The sequence below is a fragment of the Triturus cristatus genome, chromosome 12, assembly GCF_964204655.1.
Source record: "Triturus cristatus chromosome 12, aTriCri1.1, whole genome shotgun sequence".
Taxonomy (NCBI): domain Eukaryota; kingdom Metazoa; phylum Chordata; class Amphibia; order Caudata; family Salamandridae; genus Triturus; species Triturus cristatus.
Window position 1 is genome coordinate 750106359 of NC_140595.1, and position 21507 is coordinate 750127865.

General features: G+C 41.7%; 1 protein-coding gene across 1 annotated transcript in view; it reads right to left on the reverse strand.

The window, feature by feature from the left end:
• Nucleotides 1-676: 676 nt before the first annotated feature.
• LOC146782689 (extracellular calcium-sensing receptor-like) overlaps nucleotides 677-21507 on the reverse strand; it is a 78525-nt gene continuing 57694 nt past the window's right edge. The window contains exons 5-7 of the mRNA XM_085637183.1: nucleotides 3646-3882; nucleotides 1715-1838; nucleotides 677-1614 (exon numbers count right to left, since the gene is read on the reverse strand). Coding sequence (XP_085493309.1) covers nucleotides 677-1614; nucleotides 1715-1838; nucleotides 3646-3882 — 1299 coding nt within the window. The remainder of the gene's footprint in view (nucleotides 1615-1714; nucleotides 1839-3645; nucleotides 3883-21507) is intronic.

Consider the following 21507-nt stretch of genomic DNA (forward strand, 5'->3'; position numbering starts at 1 on the left):
AGCCAAAGGAACACTATCTTTTAATAACTAGACAATGCATGGCATTGCTGAGGATTTGCATTTCCTGGAAAGTAAAAAATTGAATGATGGTCACAGAAGTCTCATGAAAACTCCACAGTACAAGAACAGAAGATGTAGAAACCTACCCCCCCACCTCCCACTGAGTTCTTCCTAGCAAGCAAGCCCACCATACAAAATCCTTGACATACCAACAGTGTATCAATGTTGTTTGGGTCTGGAAATCAACACCCTCCCACTGGAACATTTGCTTACTAATCAGCATGTCATTGTAAAAGGTGACCTCCAGGAAGATTAGAATTTTGATTTAGGGCCTGTTTTAGAATGCGGCGGACGGGTTACTCCATCATAACGCCGCAATATAAATTCCATAATATCCTATGAAATTCATATTTCAGCGAATGGGATATGGGTCACCATTGTGACAGAGTAACCCGTCCACCGAAATCTAAATTAGGCCCTTAGGTTCAACCCACAGATTGAACGAGAAGGCCTAGATTTAATTTCATGGTAACTAATATTTCAATATATCAAACCATTGTAGATTAGACAAAGGTTGACTGGAAAGAGTTTTATTACAAACAAAGGTAATATATGAACAAACTTCAATATTTATTAGAGAGGGTGGAAATGCAGTGCATGATGTCAAACATTGGATTTATTCTCCTATAGCACTTTCACCTGACATTTTGTGGCCTATTCTTCTGCCCATCAGATGCTGCTTTGAGTTACATTCTGGTCTTAAAAGGATGATGTAACACTTAGGGAAAAATATGCATGAGACTAACGCTAGTGTTGAAGACAGAATGGCAAAAATCTCCATGGCCACCATATATTTGCCCTTAGTGCTGAAGTAAGCTGGAACAAATGAGAGCCAAACGCTGAGGAAGGAGAGCATACTGAAGGTGATGAATTGTGCTTCGTTGAAGCTGTCGGGCAGTTGTCTGGCCAGAAAAGCCACCGCAAAACTGACACTGGCCAGAAGCCCAAGGTATCCCAACATACACCAGAAAGCAATTAAAGATCCCTCATTGCATTCTACTATCATTATTCCTGGTTGAGCGATGACATTATAGTCTGAAAAAGGGGGTGACAGAATCAGCCACAAGGCACACAGAAGAGCCTGAATGACTGTGCAGGCACCAATGACTGTATACGAAAGCTGGGGCATAATCCATCGTGCCAAGTTTATGTTGGGTTTGGTAGAATTGAAGGCGATGACCACCAAGATTGTTTTGGCCAAAATGCAGGAGACACAAAGAGCAAAAGTGATCCCAAAAGCAGCTTGACGGAGGAGGCATTTCTGTGGAGTTGGGTAGCCAATGAAAACCAATGTGCAGAGAAAGCATAAGGAGAGGGAAAGAAGTAAGAGGTAGCTCAGAGAGCGGTTGTTCGCCTTAACAATGGGTGTGTTTCTGTAATGGATGAAGAGTGCTAAAACCACAAAAGGGATGATTGAGAAAAAAATGCAAATTGTTGTCAAGATTACTCCTAAGGGTTCAGAATATGAGAGGAATTCAATCTTCTTCGGAGTACAGGAGTCCCTGTTCATATTCGGCCACAAATTCCAAGGGCATTTGGAACACTCAACAGCGTCTGAAAAAATAAATAGTAGAATATTTATTTTAGATAATGGTATATGCCAGATTTTCAAATAACATCATACCCAATGCTGCTGCTATTCAACACTACCCACCAGTCTGATTGGAAATCTCCCCTTGAGGACAAGCGGCACAAAGAAAGCAGCAGATAGGCTCTCCTTCTTTAGCCACTTTCCTGAATCCAGTGGGACAGCTGGGGCTGCATACAGAGGCTGGGACCTTTCATAAAAATCAAACATTTCAAAGTTATTCAGACTTTGAAAAGAAATTGTGCATAAAATGTGAAGAGCATTTTAACCCATTAGAAACACAGTTTGTTTTTGTTATTAATGTCTTAAAAAAGGCTCTTTTTGCTGTCCCTAAGTTGTTATTACCACCTAATAGCGACTACGTTATTGTGTATGGTGAGTCCCTAATCAAGTTGGTCATCTTGTACCACAACATCATCTATTGCACTGTTATTGGTTGCTTCCATGGTGAAATGCAACTGCATGGTCAAACCCATGTGTCCACAGCAGCTTAAGAAGAAGGAAAAGAAAAACAAACAAATGACAGGTGGAATGCTTAAATCAATCCAAGCCACTGGTATTTACTCTCATCTGCATTCAAATTTATCATTTTCTGATCACTTTGCCAAATCAGACAGAACTCAAACTCACGAAAGTCAGCTATAGTATAGTTCAATAGGAACAGACCTGCCAGAAGTTCTAGGCAGCGTCACTAACAATGGGGAACACAGGCAAACTCAGACTGCTTTTGTGTCTTGTTGGGTCTTACCTGCAAGATGGAGGTTGTCCAGTTGGAAAATAAGCAGGAGACACATTCCTGCACATACTTGTGCACTCAGGTCACCTCATTAGTAAAAATATAAACAATTGAGGGGTGGAATGTAATACTTAATCTCAGACACTCTTAATTACCATGAGAATGCTGTGTCATAGTTCTGAAGCTGCCCAGCTGGTTGTTCTCTCATCATTCAGAAGGAATATGGCCTGGTAATTTAGGGTGGACTTTCCTTTTGGGGGCTGATTTGCATATGGTTGGCGTTTGTAATGGTGTAAACAAGCTACAAGATTATCAACTAAATACACAGCCCAGAGAGAATATCCCTCCTTCAAATGTACCTGAAAAATTCTACCAATCATATGTTGTGGTATTTAAAAAGATTCAGATTGACTGAAGCCACAAGGACTACCTGATGTTCAAATGTAAAGCTGGGGCATTCAGTAACGTAACTACCAGATCAAACGTATTTGAAAAGACAATTGTACATAGAAAATGGTAAAGATAGGGCCTGCTCAAATAGGGAAACAACCTTTACAGTGCAGACATTACATCGCACTACATTTACAACGCAGTCATTACATCGCAACATCCTTTACAACGCATTTCACTACAACGCATCCATTACATTGCATGTCACTACAATGCGTGACACTACAACGCATGTCACCACAATGCAGGCATTACATCACATGTCATTACAACGCATACCATTACAACACATTGTACCCCTACACTATCCAACACTTACCCTACTGTTGCACCCCCTGGAGTTAGAATAGTAATTTTTACCCCTACACTATCCAACACTTACCCTACTGTTAAACCCCCTGGAGTTAGAATAGTAATTTTTACCCCTACATTATCCAACACTTACCTTAAATGCAATGTAATGGTATGTGTTGCAATGGTATGCGTTGTAAAGGTATAATGCAAAGTAATGGAATGCGTTGTAAATGTAGTTTTCAAAAATTTGTTGTAGTGGTATGCGATGTAAATGTATGCGTTGTAAAGGATGTTGCAATGTAAAAACTGCGTTGTAAAGGCATGCATTGTAAATGTATGCTTTGTAACGTTATACATTCGCTCAATTACCATGCCAGTTTCCCTTACAAGTGAATCCCCCTTAAAGTTTTTTTTGTTAAGTACACTGTTCTTTGTATCATGTTAGTTGCCCAATTTCTGCAACCCACATCCATACGATCCCCTTGATCTCTAGAACGAAAATTGCTCTGATTGTGACATTTCTTACCTGTGGGACTCCTGCTGCCCACCGGATGGCAGTGACATTGATGAAAAGGCTTTTTTCTTGAGAGGCACTAGAGTCATAGCTGCCCACCTTCACATACTTGAGAGTGCCCCTGGAGCCAGGTTGCCAGTTTACAATGTCATACAGGGCCGGGATGTTCCCCTTCTTATCAAAAAAAATCTCATCTCCAAATTTATTATGAAAATGAACATTCTTGACATAATGGAGAAGCTAATTGGTGCAAAAAAGAGAACAACTGTGTGAATACATGTTAAATTGTGTGACATATGGTTATTAATTTTTGACAGCCAGAATGAGAATTGCTTTAGGTGAGAGATGAAGTGTACAAAACGTAAGTACATGTTTACTGCACATATTCGGAGAATTGCCAATTGACCCCAGTCTGATGTCAGCAACACACTATTAAATATATTGCATTCAAATTCTTCTCTTCTTCATGAAATGTTATCCCTTTATGCCTTGAGGTGCTTTAAACAAAGTCAAGAAGGCTGATCACTAAATAAAGACTATTTGTCCCTGTTATGAAGTAGTCATATTTGGAATAGTAAAAAGATGGCTAGATTGCTTTCTGGTGATATTTAAGAAAAATAAATAAATTTTTCAACAATATAGAGTACATGTACACTACAGTTACAGTGATGTCACTCATCTGTACCGAGAATTATATTAGTTTCTTATATTTATTATAACTCAGCTTGAATCCTGAAATGAAAAAGTAATACAGAGGCGGATTAAATGTACATTTCCAGCAAAGCCTTTCTGATGTCCCTCAACCCTGTCCATGATTTATTCCTGCACATTGCCGCTACTTGAGGGCCTTTAGACCGTGTTCTAATTTGTCTTACTATGATTGACCAGTGCAACTAAGCTGCCACCTCTCCAACTCATCTTTCGCACCATGTTTCACCAGAAATCTCTAGTCATCCTGTTCCCAATAGATATGACCTTCCTCCACCAACGTGGAATGCCAGACTCTCTTCATCTTTCATATCATCCTGAGCACAACATTACATTACTATTAGTGCTGTGAATAGGGTTTACAAACACATCTTCTTTAGGGTTCTTTTAAAAACTTATAAATGTTTACTTATTAGAAAAAGGTGTTTATTTTTTTTTTAAGACAAGAAGTAGGAGAAACTTTGAGTTAAACGTAAGGTTAGAAAAGGAAAGCATCAACATATTATATACGACTAAATATAGGAAATAATATACCATCACTAAAGTTGCTGAAAGAAAGATATGTCTTTTTAGAACAGTCTGAAAGTGCAGCTTTCTAAATGATGTATTGCTAGCAATTCTTTAAATAGACCTGGAGTAGGCTTTAGCTCTACCCAGAGGAGGACTCTGTTCGCAGCACATGCTATTGGCTGCTTGTTGTGTTATCCTGCCTCCTCTGTATTTCTTGAATTGCAATGCATGAGGTACTATTTTACATCTCAAAAATACTCTGAATCATCGCACACTTAATTATTTAGCTCATAGATTCATTCTAAATAGAGAACAATCATTTTTCATTTTATCTTACCATTGCAGGCTTTTTAATATTTAGTGGGGACTCAAAATACAAGCGAGAACTACTGATTTTGCAAATGCCTATTTTGCTTCAAATCTTTCCTTCTGGAAGAAGCTGGTTCAGTTATAGAAATTCCGCAAACTGTTCTGGCAACTACACTGAACTTCATAATTAAATCTTTGTGTGTTCCTAGTAACTATGCTAAACGTGATTTAAAGGTAGTCTATATGCAGTACTATAATAAGTAATAGAAATAGTTTCAAGTGTTTCAGACTGCCATGATTACTGCTGTTTAGGCATTCACATTTCGTCTCCTTAATATACAGGAACAAATTATTTCACAAAATGTGTATCCAGCGTTGCTGCCAAACTATGGTACTTCTTTCTGCTCTTCACTTGGAATTGTTTATTCTTTATTTGATAAATGGCATTGCAAATTATATGATGATGTTTTATTGTATGTACTTTATAGATTACAAATCCAACTAAACATATTATTGATATTTTTTGAGTAAGTATTGTTTTTCTGTTGGTGTTGTCAACCTGCAGAAATGGCCATTAGCGGTTCAAAAAGCATGCAAGTTTGCACAAAATATACATTAGGTCCTTAGTTAGCAAGTGACTATGATAGTTACGATGGCCTCAATGTGAACTCTCGTGGGACTGTGTGAAATCTCAAACAGTATATTACTCACATATTTACATATTTGTTAGAAAGAGTTATTTTATTGTCTCTTTTATTGTGTTGTTCTGTGATTTTTTACTACATTTTAAACTTTGGTTCCTATATTATCGTAGTAGAAATCAATAACACATCTCCACCAAAAACATGGTGTTTGAATTTCTTGGGTTTTGTCTAAGCCTGGGCGTTGAACTACGCTCCGTTCGCGGAGCTTGCGAAGTTTTGGTAACTTCGCGATTCGCGTACAGCGTGAAGTTGCAGATTGCTACGCAATCTAGCGCGTAGCGTAGTAGTTTTGCTTCCTCACGCGCTCAATATTCATTCTCGCACGCGCGGTAACGTCTTACCGTGATTCTGCGATCGCCAACTTGCTTTTCCTGTCGTTCGCGAGCGCCATGAGATTTGTAATATGGCTGCCCAAGCCCGCGAGAGTGTGCGAACGCGAACACGTCATTCGGGCGAGCGAGCTGACTTCCGGCGGCTGTCTTGGTAAGATCGCGATCCCGAACATGCAAAAACTACAATCTGGCGAAGAATATCTCTCGAGCTTCATAAAACCTTCTCTAAAATGATCATTTTGCTCAGAAAAACTCCTCAGATTGTGATTTTGCTGTAGTCTTTTGTGTAAGGAGGAGTCCTTCAATTTTTTTAACTCTTTTTTTCAAGAGGAAGGAAGTGCCCCTGAGTCTACAACTTCCTGTTCCTGTCCAGCAGGCTCCTCCCAGTGCTTTGTGCATGTGCTGTTCACTTTCATTTGGATTTGGAGCTGGAAGGATCACTTTTTGTGTCTGTCTGCTGCATCATACCATTGGATTGGATTTATTTGAGGACTTTTTGATTTGAGATTTAATTTACTACAAGTAAGTTGGAGAATTGGTGTGTTTGTTTCATTGGGGCTTGTTTGTACCTACATTTTTCTGGGATTTTCATTGTTTTTAAAAATTATTGTTGTGGCGGGTGGCCTGTACTTTCAATAGGGGCCTAGTTGTTTTTCTCTGCAATTTCAGCCATACCCATGGGTCCATGTTTCGTGGTGTCTGTAGAATTTCAACATCATGTAGGGCATGGATGGCATAGGATTGAAATGCTAAATGTGGCTGTGGTGTATTTCACTGTTGGTGTGTGTGTGTGTGTGTGTGTGTGTGAAATACCTTTGTTGGATGTGTGTGCTTGATGTGTAACTTCTTTCCAATCCTTTCGTAGCCCTGTTGATTTTCATTTTTGTATTAAAGCTGTGTTGTTTAGCAGGCCTCCTTTGTCCGGTCATATATTATAGGCCTGCTTCAGTTCATTGTTTTCAATGCCTGTTGTGACTGTGAGTGCCCATGTGGCTTATGGCAATTTTGTGGTGGTAGTTTAGTAGTGTGTGCTTCTTTTTCCATAAAGGCCTGCATTTCTTTTCTTTGTTCCCCTTGGCTTATGCTTGTTGTTGTTGTGTCCTCCTGGCCATGTGTGTAGCGGCCATTTTGTGAAGGCAGGCATTGTGCTTTTGCCATAGGCTTACATTGACTGTTCCAAACTTGTGGCCTAGTCTGCCAGTAGGCCCAGAGGTAGTCAGCCTCAAATCTTTGGTGCGTTATTTAAATTTACAGTCTGTGTTGTCTTTTTTTTTACACCATGGATGGCTTTGGATTTCATAGCAAAGGGTGTTTTTTTGGGGTGGGATAGCAGTTTTTGGGTGTGTGTTAAATAAATAGGGCTTTTCAGCCAGTAGGTAACCCTAGGGATTCAGCTCGCGTACTTTCGGTAACTCTGCACAGCGCGACAACGCGGACTTACGGTTTTCGTCATTTTCGCGCTCTCAATATGCGTGTTCGTGCACGCGATAAAGCCTTTTTGTACAGTTCGCGATCCCGAACACGCAGCCTTTGCAATCTGGCAAACAATATCTCGCGAGCAACATAAATCCTTCTCGAAAACGCTGATTTTGTGCATTTTGCTAAAAAAACTCCTCAGGTTGTCATTCAGCTGTAGTTTTGCGCACGGAGAAGCTTTTATTTTTTTTAAAATATTTTTATGAGAGGAAGTAAGTTCCACAGACACTACAACTTCCTGTTCCTGTCCTTTGTAATCACTTTTTGGTTATTATTGTGGTGGGTGGCCTGAGCATGTGTGTGGCGGCCATTTTAGGAAGGCAGGCATTTTGCTTTTGCCATAGGCGTACATTGACTGTCTTCCATTTCTTGTTGTTGTGGGTGTGTGGCGGCCATTTTGTGGAGCCATCCAAGCAGTGTGCTTGCTTTTACCATTCTGTTCCAAGCTTGTGGCCAAGTCTGCCAGTACGCCCAGAGGTAGTCATCCTCAAATCTTTGGTGCATTATTTAAATTTAAATTTTGTGTTGTCTGTTGAATTATTTTTTTACACCGTGGATGGCTTTGGATTTCATTGCAAAAGGTGTTTTTTGGGGTGGAATAGCAGTTTTTGGGTGTGTGTTAAATAAATAGGGCTTTTCAGCCAGTAGGTAACCCTAGGGATTCAGCTCGCGTACTTTCGGTAACTCTGCACAGCGTGACAACGCAGACTTACAGTTTTCGTCATTTTCGCGCTCTCAATATGCGTGTTCGCGCACGCGATAAAGCCTTTTTGTACAGTTCGCGATCCCGAACACGCAGCATTTGCAATCTGGCAAACAATATCTCGCGAGCAACATAAATCCTTCTCGAAAACGCTGGTTTTGTGCATTATGCAAAAAAAACTCCTCAGGTTGTCATTCTGCTGTAGTTTTGGAGCACGGAGAAGCTTTTATGTAAAAAAAAATATTTTTAGGAGAGGAAGTAAGTCCCACAGAGACTACAACTTCCTGTTCCTGTCCTTTGTAATCACTTTTTTGTTATTATTGTGGTGGGTGGCCTGAGCATGTGTGGCGGCCATTTTGTGGAGGCAGGCATTGTGCTTTTGCAATAGGCCTGCATTGTCTGTCTTGTATTCCTGACCTTTTCTTGTTTTTGTGAGTGGCCTGGCCATGTGGTGGCGGCCATTTTGTGGTACAATGTCAGGATTGCCAACCCCTACCATGGAAAAAGACTAAGAATCACTACGGTGGTGCAGAGCAATTTCATCCCTAAAATGGCCGCCAAGAGTCACATACTGAGGAGACAGGTAGCGCTCTAGTGTTTAGGTGAAAATCACGAAGCTACAGGTGCGGCGCCTGAGCTGTGGCGCACTTCACCAGAATTCACCGTGAGGGAGGTTAGGAATCTTAGCGTCGCGTACTAGTCAGGGAAAGATATACTTCGTCGCGACCTTTGCTTGGTGTGAGGAGGAGTTCCAGTCCGTAGTTGCAGAAAGAAGAAAATACAGTAAGACTGTTCCGTGTTTTGGGATTAAATGGGAGCATTCCTGTGAGGAAGGAGTTCAGTTATTCTAATGCTCTTGAGAGAAAAAGGCGCATCCAGTGAACATATATTAATGAAAGAAAGAGTCAGCACCAGTCCGTGTAGTGATATGCGCGGGCGAGTTCTGACAAGTCTCTACATCGTTATCTAAAAATCGAGTCAGCACATGAAGAAACTAGAGGAGGAAAAATAGACAGAAAGTCTACGTGTATAAACTGAATAGCTGACAACGCAACAATATATATATACATATTAGAATGTGAATATACACTTACATTGTACATAGTTAGTCAGAAATAGCAACCTTGCCTGAAGTAGGCGAGAAAGGAGCAAATCAATATATATTTATATATAAGTATCTACTACTACACAACAGACCCCCAGTGTACTGCAAGCAGAGTTAAAGAACAGGTAGACTTAGTAAGAGATAAAGAATTATAAGAGAGCATAAGGAGAAAAAAGAATAAGAAGTAATCACTCACTATTGTAGTTTCAGCACATGAAGCCAGAAAAGTAGAACATCATATAGAAGAGAGGCAATGGTCACACCAAGTCGGGGTAGGTGAACAAGGGAGAGTGAACACATAGAGGGAAATATTACATGTGATAGAAAAGGTTAATGAATGTAATTCCCTTACAGAAGAAAACATATCCCGTGCTAAGAGTAGAAGAAGGAAGAAGAAAACGTCTGAAGCTGAACGAAGAATCAGGCGTGGTGCGACTGTCTCTTCTCTGTCCCATCCCCTTTCCCCCTTTGGTCTTCGTAAGCATACATGCTGATAAGTGCGTGGTGCTGAGAAGATACGAGCGTGGCATTGGGAAATAGCGGCATTCTGTTCCTGTGCTATAGAGGATTGATTGGGCATCTGACAGAGTGAAGTGCCCACGTTAAAATTAGCACCCGAGCAGAATGACGGAAAGTCTAGACTAAAGAAGTTAGGAGAAATATTAGAAGAAATACAAAGGGAGTTAATCACAGTTAAAGAAGAGAATAGGGAGCTCAAAAAAGAAACGACTGAGTTGACCTTAAAAGTGAGTAGAATAGTGTCCAGTCCTAATTTAAAATTTGCAGCCTCTTCTGAGGGAAATCGTAGTGATGCATCAGTTTCCCAACCCAAGATTACAACACAAGTTATCCATTCTCTCTCTCCAGTTATTCCTCTGGCACCACCTGAGCGCTTTAATGGAGATCCACAGAAGGCTCAAGTGTTTTTGACACAATGTACTTTGCATTTTATGTGTCGTCCGGCAGTATTCCCCGATGCGCAATCTCGAGTGGCATTTATACTATCGTATTTAAGTGGAGACGCAGCATCTTGGTCTATGCCTTTGGTCACCAGAAATGATCCTATTCTGTATGATCTGGACAAACTCAAAAAAGAATTTCTGCGAATATTTGATAGACGGAGGGTCTCTCAAGCAACCTATAATGAGTTAGTGGAAATCAAACAGGGCAGTCGTGATCTCATTGCTTATTTGGCCCAATTTAATAAATTGGTAGTAGAGACGGAATGGCCAGAGAACAAACGAGCAGCAGTCTTCTATCGAGGCTTAAAGGACGAATTAAAAGATGCCTTGGCACAAGTGCCTAATAGACCCACGGAAATCTCAGCATTAATAGACCTAGTTTTGGAGATTGATTTTCGTCAAAATGAAAGAAGAGGTGAGAGAAAGAGAGATTATAGACCCAGTGTGCCAAGGTTTGATCGAGCCAGGACAGAGGGCAATAAAGATTTAGATTCGTCTCGGGGGAGTGAACCCATGCAAATTGGAGCAATTCGAGGGCCCCTGTCAAAAGAAGAAAAAGAGAGACGAAGAGTAAATAAGCAATGTCTCTATTGTGGAGGAAGTGGACATTTTGTTCGGAATTGTCCAAAGAAACCCAAGCAGACATCGTCGGAAAACGCCTCGCACCACCAGTAAATGGAGTTGGACTGGTGGTTGCAGACTCTAAGACAGCTCCAGATACCCACACCTTGGTGAATACCTTGCAATCTGCTTCTCCACATTTGGTTTTGATGATAACCTTATGGTTCAGAGAAAAGACATTGAAATTGGTATCAATGATGATCGATTCCGGAGCTACGGTCAATTTCTGTGATCTAAAGTTTGCAGATAAGATTGGACTTGGGGCTATCAAAAAGGAAAAAAGAGAAGCAGTTCAAGCAGTGGATGGGACCAATCTCTCGTCTGGACCCATAGTGAGTCATACAGAGCCGGTGGAATTGGAATCAGATGAAGTACATCTAGAAACATTGCAATTCAACTTAATCGATGCTCCGCTATTCCAATTGATACTAGGATTACCATGGCTCACAGAACACAAATTTACCATAGATTGGGCAGCTCGATCTATTACACTCAACTCAAAATATTGTATGGAAAATTGTCAAGGAGGATGTAAGAAGGTACAAGAGAAAACACCAGCATATCATTTAAGTGAAAAAGAGACTACCGTTTGTGTGATAGATACAAGAAAACCTCCGGAGCAGTATCTTGAATTTCAAGACGTATTTAATGAGGTGGAAGCTGAAAAGCTTCCTCCACATAGAGAATACGATTGTAAAATAGACCTGGAACCAGGATCCAATCTTCCATGCAGCAGAATTTATGCTTTGACCGAGCGAGAAGATGAGCATTTGAAGGAATACATACAGAAGTATCTAGAAAATGGATTCATCAGACCCTCCCAGTCCCCAGCATCTTCTCCACTATTTTTTATTCCAAAGAAGAGTGGAGAGTTGAGAACGTGCATAGATTATAGGGCAATTAACCGAATAACCATAAAGAATCGATATCCTTTGCCCTTAATATCAGTGCTGCTAGACCAGGTGAAAGAAGCAAAAGTCTACACCAAATTGGATTTGAGAGGGGCATATCATCTTGTCCGAATTTGAGAAGGTGATGAGTGGAAAACAGCCTTTAGGACCAAGCATGGGCTTTTTGAATATCAAGTAATGCCATATGGGTTATGTAATGCCCCAGCCGCCTTTCAACATTTTATCAACGATGTGTTGAAGGAATTCATTGATCGAAATGCAATAGTGTATATAGATGACATCCTAATTTATTCTGATTCCGTGGAAGAACATGAAAAACAAGTTAAGAAGGTTTTGCAGAAACTGCGAGAGAATAATCTGTTTGTCAAGTTAGAGAAATGTGCGTTTCAAGTCACTACTGTGGAGTTTTTGGGGTTCGTGCTTTCACCCGACAGAATAACCATGGATGAGAATAAAATCAAGGCAGTGGTTGATTGGGAGTCTCCACAATCAGTGAAAGAAATCCAAAGCTTCATTGGATTCGCTAATTTTTACAGGAGATTAATTCAAAATTTTTCTAAAAAGTTAGTTCCCATAACTAGACTATTGAAGAAAGGAGTTAGATTTGAGTGTTCCACGGAAACCGAGGAGGCGTTCAATCAGCTGAAAAAGGATTTTACAACTGCGCCCATATTGCTTCATCCAGATCCAGCAGAACCTTTTTTTGTGGAAACAGATGCTTCCAATTTGGCACTGGGAGGTGTTTTGTCTCAAATGCATAAAACTACTGGGCAACTACATCCAGTCGCATTTCGTTCTAGGAAATTGACTGCGGCAGAGGCCAATTATACAATAACAGACAAGGAGTTATTAGCCATCAAGGATGCATTTAAAGAGTGGAGACACTATTTGATGGGTGCAAGACATGTGGTTACTGTTTATACAGATCACCGAAATTTAAAATTCCTGAAGTCAGCCAGAACATTAACACCGAGACAATTACGTTGGTCCTTGTAGTTCGCAGACTATGATTTAGTAATAACCTATAGACCGGGCTCACAAAATGGTAAGGAGGATGCCTTTTCCAGACTGGGTACAGATGGAATTTCGGAGGAAATCCAGAATCAGAACATCATACCAACAGAAAAGGTGATAGGAGCTGTTTTGCAAGAGTCACAAAATGAAGTCAGTCTGAACTCCCAAACTGGGGAAGAAATGAGGAAGTGGGCAGATGAAGATTCAAGACGAGAAATTCTAGAAGGTTTGCCGTATCATGACGGAGCTCTCTACTTGCCCACCATTGAAATGCAACAAAAGGCCTTGTGAGAAAGTCATGATAGTATTTTGGCTGGCCATAAAGGCATCTCAAAAACGGAAGAATTGGTGAGACGACGTTTTTGGTGGCCGGGCATGATTAAAGATGTGCGTCAATATGTAACCACATGTGAGATCTGCGCTAGGGGAAAACCAGTGAGACTATCTCCTAAGGGGTTATTAAAACCTTTACCAACCCCACCTTATCCCTGGCATACCGTGACCTTAGATCTAATAGTCGACTTACCATCAAGTCAAGGTTACGATACTATTTTGGTATGTGTAGACGCTTTTACCAAGATGGCCCATTTCGTACCTTTGAAAGGAATCCCTACAGCTAAAACCCTGGCAGGTGTATTTAGTCAAAGTATAGTTCGAGCACATGGAATTCCCAAGATCCTAATATCTGATAGGGGCTCCCAATTTTTGTCACACTTTTGGAAGGCCTTTACTAAGAAATTGAATATAGAGACTAGGTACACAACAAGTTATCATCCTGAGACTGATGGTCAAACTGAGCGAACTAATCAAGAATTAGAACAGTACCTTAGGTTGAGTCTGTTGGATCAAGAGGGAGATTGGCCGGATTACTTGTGGGCGGTGGAGTTTGCGCATAATAATGCGAGACATGCTTCCACTGGTCAATCCCCCTTTTATTTTAATACGGGAAGACATCCTCACCAGTCTTTAAGTTTCCAAGAGGTGGCTGTACCAGCAGTTACTAACCTAGTAGAACATATGGCACGAGTGCACAGAGTAGCCACAGAAAATTTAAACAAGGCGAAGGTTAGTTACAAACATTTTGCAGACAAGAAACGAAGAAAAGAGCCAGAGTTACTTGTGGGAGATAAGGTTTGGTTGAATACAAGAAACATCAGATTAAAAGGTATTAGGAAGCTGCAGCCAAGATTTATTGGCCCTACCTAATTGAAAAGAAATTGAGTGCCCTAAATTTTCAGTTAAAGTTACCAAAGGGTTTACGAGTTCATCCAGTATTTCATGTCTCCCTGTTAAAGAAGGTTGCAAAAGATGTACGAATAAGTAAGCCCCCAAAACCAATTCACACTGAGAAGGGAGAAGAGTTTGAGGTACAGAGGATTTTGGATGCTAGGGTACAGAAGGGGCTGTTGTACTATTTATTGGACTGGAAGGGTTATGGACCTGAAGAACGATCATGGGAATTGTCTTCAGAAGTTCATGCTCCTCGATTAATTAGAGAGTTTCATAAAAGATTTCCAAACAAACCAAAATTGAGGGAGAGTACTTTGAGGGGGGGGGGGTACTGTCAGGATTGCCAACCCCTACCATGGAAAAAGACTAAGAATCAGTACGGTGGTGCAGAGCAATTTCATCCCTAAAATGGCCGCCAAGAGTCACATACTGAGGCGACAGGTAGCGCTCTAGTGTTTAGGTGAAAATCACGAAGCTCCAGGTGCGGCACCTGAGCTGTGGCGCACTTCACCAGAATTCACCGTGAGGGAGGTTAGGAATCTTAGCGTCGCATACTAGTCAGGGAAAGATATACTTCGTCGCAACCTTTGCTTGACGTAAGGAGGAGTTCCAGTCCGTAGTTGCAGAAAGAGGAAAATACAGTAAGACTGCTCCGTGTTTTGGGATTAAATGGGAGCATTCCTGTGAGGAAGGAGTTCAGTTATTCTAACGCTCTTGAGAGAAAAAGGCGCATCCAGTGAACATATATTAATGAAAGAAAGAGTCAGCACCAGTCCGTGTAGTGAGATGCGTGGGCGAGTTCTGACAAGTCTCTACATCGTTATCTAAAAATCGAGTCAGCACATGAAGAAACTAGAGGAGGAAAAATAGACAGAAAGTCTACGTGTATATACTGAATAGCTGACAACGCAACAATATATATATACATATTAGAATGTGAATATACACTTACATTGTACATAGTTAGTCAGAAATAGCAACCTTGCCTGGAGTAGGCGAAGAAGTAGCAAATCAATATATATTTATATATAAGTATCTACTACTACACAACAGACCACCAGTGTACTGCAAGCAGAGTTAAAGAGCAGGTAGACTTAGTAAGAGATAAAGAATTATAAGACAGCATAAGGAGAAAAAAGAATAAAAAGTGATCACTCACTATTGTAGTTTCAGCACATGAAGCCAGAACAGTAGAACATCATATAGAAGAGAGGCAATGGTCACACCAAGTTGGGGTAGGTGAACAAGGGAGAGTGAATACATAGAGGGAAATATTACATGTGATAGAAAAGGTTAATGAATGTAATTCCCTTACAGAACAAAACATATCCCGTGCTAAGAGTAGAAGAAGGAAGAAGAAAACGTCTGAAGCTGAACGAAGAATCAGGCGTGGTGCGACTGTCTCTTCTCTGTCCCATCCCCTTTCCCCCTTTGGTCTTCGTAAGCATACATGCTGATAAGTGCGTGGTGCTGAGAAGATACGAGGGTGGCATTGGGAAATAGCGGCATTCTGTTCCTGTGCTATAGAGGATTGAATGGGCATCTGACATACCAGCCACTGTGCTTTTTCCATAGGCCTCCAAGCTTGTGGCCTAGTCGTACAGTAGGCCCAGGGGTACTACTCATCAATCATCACAGGTGCATGGAATTAAACAACTGTTTTTGTGTTGTGCGTTAAATTTCAACATCATGTATGGCTTTGGATTGAATTGTAAAATGTGGCCTTTACTTTTTTTCGGGGGTACATTTCACTTTTTGGGTGTTGTAAATAAATGCCTTTAGTTTTTATGTGTATATGTTCGTTGTTGTTGCTCCCTGATGCTGCATCCATCCCATAAGATGCACAAATTTTTATTTAGGGCAAACAGGCTAGACTACATTTATGTTTTTGTTCTTTGCTATTCTTCTTCCTGAGTGTACACATTACAAGTACACCAGGATCCCTAGCCTTGTCAGTCTCTTTAATGGCTATACTGTTGTTGTTCACGGACTTCATAAAATTTAATAATTGTGACCACCCACCAGAGACTAAGAAGTTATATATTATATTATTGATCTTTTGACTGATGTTCTTCTGGCTTTTTTGCTTTTAGGTGCAGAAAAGACAGAGGAGGTGTGTCATCATCAACGACCGTTGTGGTGCCAGACCGACGTCTTGCTGCTGTACACGACGTGACGTGTGAGTGACCTGACCAGGCATCTCTGCAACTTGTGCAACTGAGTGCTGTTTTGACATCTGAAGAAGATGCCCCCAAAGAAAGCGGGTAGCAGGTCCTCCGGTACCAAGAAAGTTGCCATGGAGAAGAAGGAACAGAAGAAGAAGGAAGTGTTACTTAAGTCTGGTGTGCCTCCCAAAAGCTTTTTTGGGACACCAAAATTGACGCCTGCAGCAGCGGTGTCGGGGGGCCAAGCTGGGGGCAGCACCTCCACATCAGTGGGCCCAACCCACTAACCCAGGCCCAAGCAGATGAGTGTGGAAGAGATAGCCAGCCTTATGGTGGAAAGCAGTGATGCTGAGCCTGAACTAAACTTATCGCTATCTCAAAGTAGTACACAATCAACGCAGGAGGGAACACAGCAGATAAGTGGTCAACAGCCGCAACCACCGCCTGCAATAGTAGCTGTAGTTCCTCCCGAAGTAGGGGCAGTTCAGGAAATTGAGCCTCATGCAGAGGATGAAGAGGAAGCCACTCCTTTAGAAGTTCCATTGGCTTCCAAATCCCCAGCAAGGAAAAGGAGGGTTAGTACATCAAGTTCTTCACCAAGCCCCCCTTCTGATGATCTAGGTGCCACTTGGAAGCCACAAACTGAGTCTGAGAGGGAAACACGTCACAAGAGCAGGCATGGGAAAAGGAAGGTTCCAGAAAGCCTTACACTTATGGAAGTTGATGTAGAAGAGCAGGATGATGATGAGCCAGTCATCACGAACATCACTCCCGGGCCTGAGGAGATGGAGACCAACATTTTTACACTATCCAAAATGGCTGCGAGGGATGTAGCAAGCATACCTCCAACACAGGTAACACCAACACGACCTCCAGCTTCCATATTTACATTATCAAAGGGCCGGCAGTGTCCTACATCCAGCACAAGCACCACCTCAGCAGAAGTAGGTAGTGGTACTGCACAGAGTCAAATTCAACACACACCCTCCAGTTCATCCGGCATTGGAAGTGGGAGTGGCACCTCCAACAGGAGACAAAAGTTAAGCTCCCCAGTGTGGGACTTCTTTACGGTTAGCGGAAAGGAGGAGAACATTGCTATTTGCTCCGTTTGTCATACCTCTGTTAGTCGTGGTAAGCTTGGTACAAACTATGGTACCGGAGGCCAAATGACCCATCTGAAAAAACACCACGCAATCCAGTGGGAGAAGCACCTTAGTCGCATGAAAACTGGAACCATTGCTGTTGGGCATAAACGAGTAGAAAGTCCGCTCACGGTGGAACAGGAAGAAGAGGGAGACATTCTCTGTGGTAGTGGTACACAAAGTAGCCCTGTCCCCAGCACTGCAGTGGTAACGTCCACATCCTCAGCCACATCTCATTGGCAGAAGAGTAAGAGTCAGCCTGAGACACCAAGGAGTACTGCTTGCCCAAAAAGTGCGATGTTGACCACAGGAAGGAATACCATGCAGCCTACCATTCTTAGCATGTTTACTAGGCCGGAGGGGCAGTACGAACGCAACCACCCAATAGCACGTTTGTACAATGCGAAGCTGGCTAAAATGTTAGCACTGGACCTTCTCCCTTTTTCTTTTGCTCAAGGGGTGGGTTTTCTTGAATTTGTGACCACCATCTGCCCTAAATGGAAAGTTCCCAGCCGCTACTATTTCGCAAGAGTTGCTGTTCCAGCACTACATCACGACGTGCTGGAATTGCTTGGAAAAGCCTTAAAACAGAGTGCTGTTCAGAGTATACACCTGACAACAGACATGTGGACCAGTTGCCAAGCCACTGATTACATGTGCATCACTGCACACTGAGTCTCTTTTTCGGTTGTTAAAGATAAGATATCTGACGGTGTTGTTGACACCGCTGAGATTTTTAAAGACTCTCGCAAACATGCAACTGTAGCCATGTTTGCTATGGAGAAATACTGCTGCAAACATTTTGGATGAGTTTAACAGCAAGGTGTTTGAGTGGCTGCAACCATTGGTTTTGTTGCCACGGACAATGGCAGTAATGTAGTTAGGGCCGTGAAAGTTGGTGGCTATTTCAGGGTCCCATGTTTGGCACACTGCATTAACATTGTTGTTCAAGACTTTCTGAAAAATGAAAGCAAAGTCAGCAGCTTACTGACCACCTGCAGAAGAATATGCACACATTTCAACCATTCTTTTAAAGCCCGGAAGCAGCTGAGGGTCATTCAACATGAGCATAAAATGCCAGTCAAAGCACTCATCCAAGAGGTGCCAACATGTTGGAACTCAACGTATTACATGCTTGAGCATCTGTTTGAGCAGTACATACCACTTAATGCTTATGTCATGAAAAGGTAAGGGGATCCTACTGTGAAAGGCTTGACAGCTGAGATGGCCCAATGGGACCTCATCAAATGCCTGACAGAGATGCTACTTCCTTTTGAGGTCTTCACACGTGAAGTGAGCAGGGAGGACTGTACTATGGGCCAAGCTATCCCATTGTCGTACATGCTAGAGCAAGAGCTGAAGGAGGTGTCAGAAATGTACGCAGGTGTGGATGACAAAGTAGACACATATTATTTGGCAGACACCTTAGTCGCTCACTTATCTGACAATACAAGGATTCAAAATAACATTGTGTCACATCCACATTACATTACTGCCTCAATTTTGGATCCACGTTACAAATTATTGCTGCTCAGTAATTCCTTTTTCAGAAATGGATGTTGCCCAGTACAAAACTTTGATAGCAATCCACTGCTGATGACGTCAGATATTACATCACTGTATTTAGACACTTATTTACCCATTTATTCTTCCATTAATCTTTAGCTATACATATATTACAAATATTTATTTTACAGAAAGACACATATGTCATCAGTGATGTAATATCTGACGTCATCAGCAGTGGATTGTAGTCGCGTGAGTTATAGTTGCCTGCACTAACTATAACGGGGGAATTTCATTGGTTTTTTACGAGGGAAATGTCCAGCTAACTATAACATGTGTGAAACCTATGGTTTTTTAAGTGAATTTGCAAGGTTTTTTTAATGCGAATTCCTAACTATAACGTGTGTGAAACCTATGGTTTTTTAAGTGAATTTGTACGTTTTTTTAAATGCTAAGTTATGTATTTATTAATATTTTTTTTTCAGCTTTTTCACCCTGCGCGCACCCCGCGCTTTTTCGAAAAAAAAAAATGTTTTTTCCACCATTGGGGGTCCTTCAGTGACCCCCTGACAAAGGCTAGGGGGTCAGGAACTGTCCACCCTGCCCCCTTTTCACGTTCTCCACCTTTGTTTTTTACTGCCTCAGACTGCGAGAGACAAAATGGCGGCCGACACTTCCTGATTTCGACCGATTAGAATGTTTACTGACATCTAACAACCAATCAGAATTGCGCTCGCGCACGTCACCGTGCGCGCACGGTGCGTGCACGGTGCGCGCCTATAGATATGTATGTACTTTTAACTGCAATTTTCTCAGGAACTAATGAACAGATTGACTCCAGATATGCAAAAGGCATAACCCTGACCTGAGGACTACCTCTTTGCCAAATTTAAAGTAATTCTGTTCAGCCGTTTGGGCTGTACCTTGGACTAAAGGTCCCTATGGAAAATTGTCTGGGAAAAACGCGTTTTGGGACCCCCCTTTTTTCTCAGCCCCCGCTTGACAAATCCCCCCGAGATTTTCAGGGTAGGAGCGGAGCGGAGCGCCCCACCTATTTTGAAACTTTTGCAAGGATTCATCAATCGGCGCCAAAGTTATTCCAAATAGAATGTTGCGGATTTCCTATGGAAACACGGTCCTAACTATAACTATCTACTGGCGACCGCCAGTAGATAATATATATATATATGACGTGCTTGCAAACTACTGCAAGTCTACTGTATTCTGATAATACTACCTATATTCCCCTATGCTTTGCTACTGTGGCGCAGTTTCTTTTACATTTTCTTCAAAGTAAGAATCTCCAGTGACACTTTCCACCTATACTGTCTATTGAATATTGATGATAGTATATCCAGGCATACATCCATTAAAGTAAATGTTTATCCTTCTTTTTTATATATCTCATACTTAGTTGGTTTCACCAACAAACACCCATGCTTCCGCTCCTTCCTTGCTTGCCTTGGCTTTGTGTTTGACTTTTTTTAACAAAACACCGCTGATTCTTGCTCTCTAGCACTATCCACCCATACTGTGTCGCCCACCAGGCAGGCATTCTTTCACCTTCCACCCATCCTTCAACGACCCATGCATCTGATCTGATTTACTATCAGCCACCTATGCATGCTTCCAACAACATATCCTTCTCTGCCAGTCAGTCACATTATTTATCTCAGTACAGTGAAATAGTGAACACACTTCCATCTAGTAGTAATGTCAAGAAGTAATGAATATAACTTACCGCCGCCGGCCACTGCTGCTGGCTCCCCCTCTGTCTCTCCTGCAGGTACCGCCAGTTCTCCTGCTCCCTCCGGAATGGCCGCATCGCCGCTGGCCCCGCCGGCACTGGTGGATGGTAGTGTGCCTAGAAAAAAACATCGCACATTTTTAGATGCCTGGAAACCTCCCCCTATTTTAATAGTGTTCACTTGGAACATTGAAAAAAAAGTTAATCCAACAAACATCAGCACTAGACAGTAAGTACAGTCAGTAGACAGACACTAGTAGTGATATGGTTCCTAGGGTCTCCTCTTTTGAAAGTTAGCCTGAGCCATGTGTAACCCTTTTAGATTCATCATGTCGACTACTACTCTTTTGGCGCATATATTTAATTATACCTGCCAGCTTATTGACATGTGCAGTAGACGCCTTTGAGGCCACTTGACTGTTGCGTACAAGTGAAAACTAGGTCGAAAAACAACCCACTTAATGAGTTTGTTTAGTCCATATTGCTTAGCCATCACATACATGTTACACTTTTTGCCATGACTGCAAAATGCTTGCATTCACCAGTATACTCTCTAACGGCTAACGTGCAACATTTTTCTCATATAATAGGCGGGAGATTCCCTTCTACAAACCAGAGATTTACAGAGCATATTATGATGCAAGATGATGTAACCAGTATTTCTACGTTCTACGGTGAGGGGTCTTCCAGAATTCAAAAGATCTTGACTCTTGTTCTTGT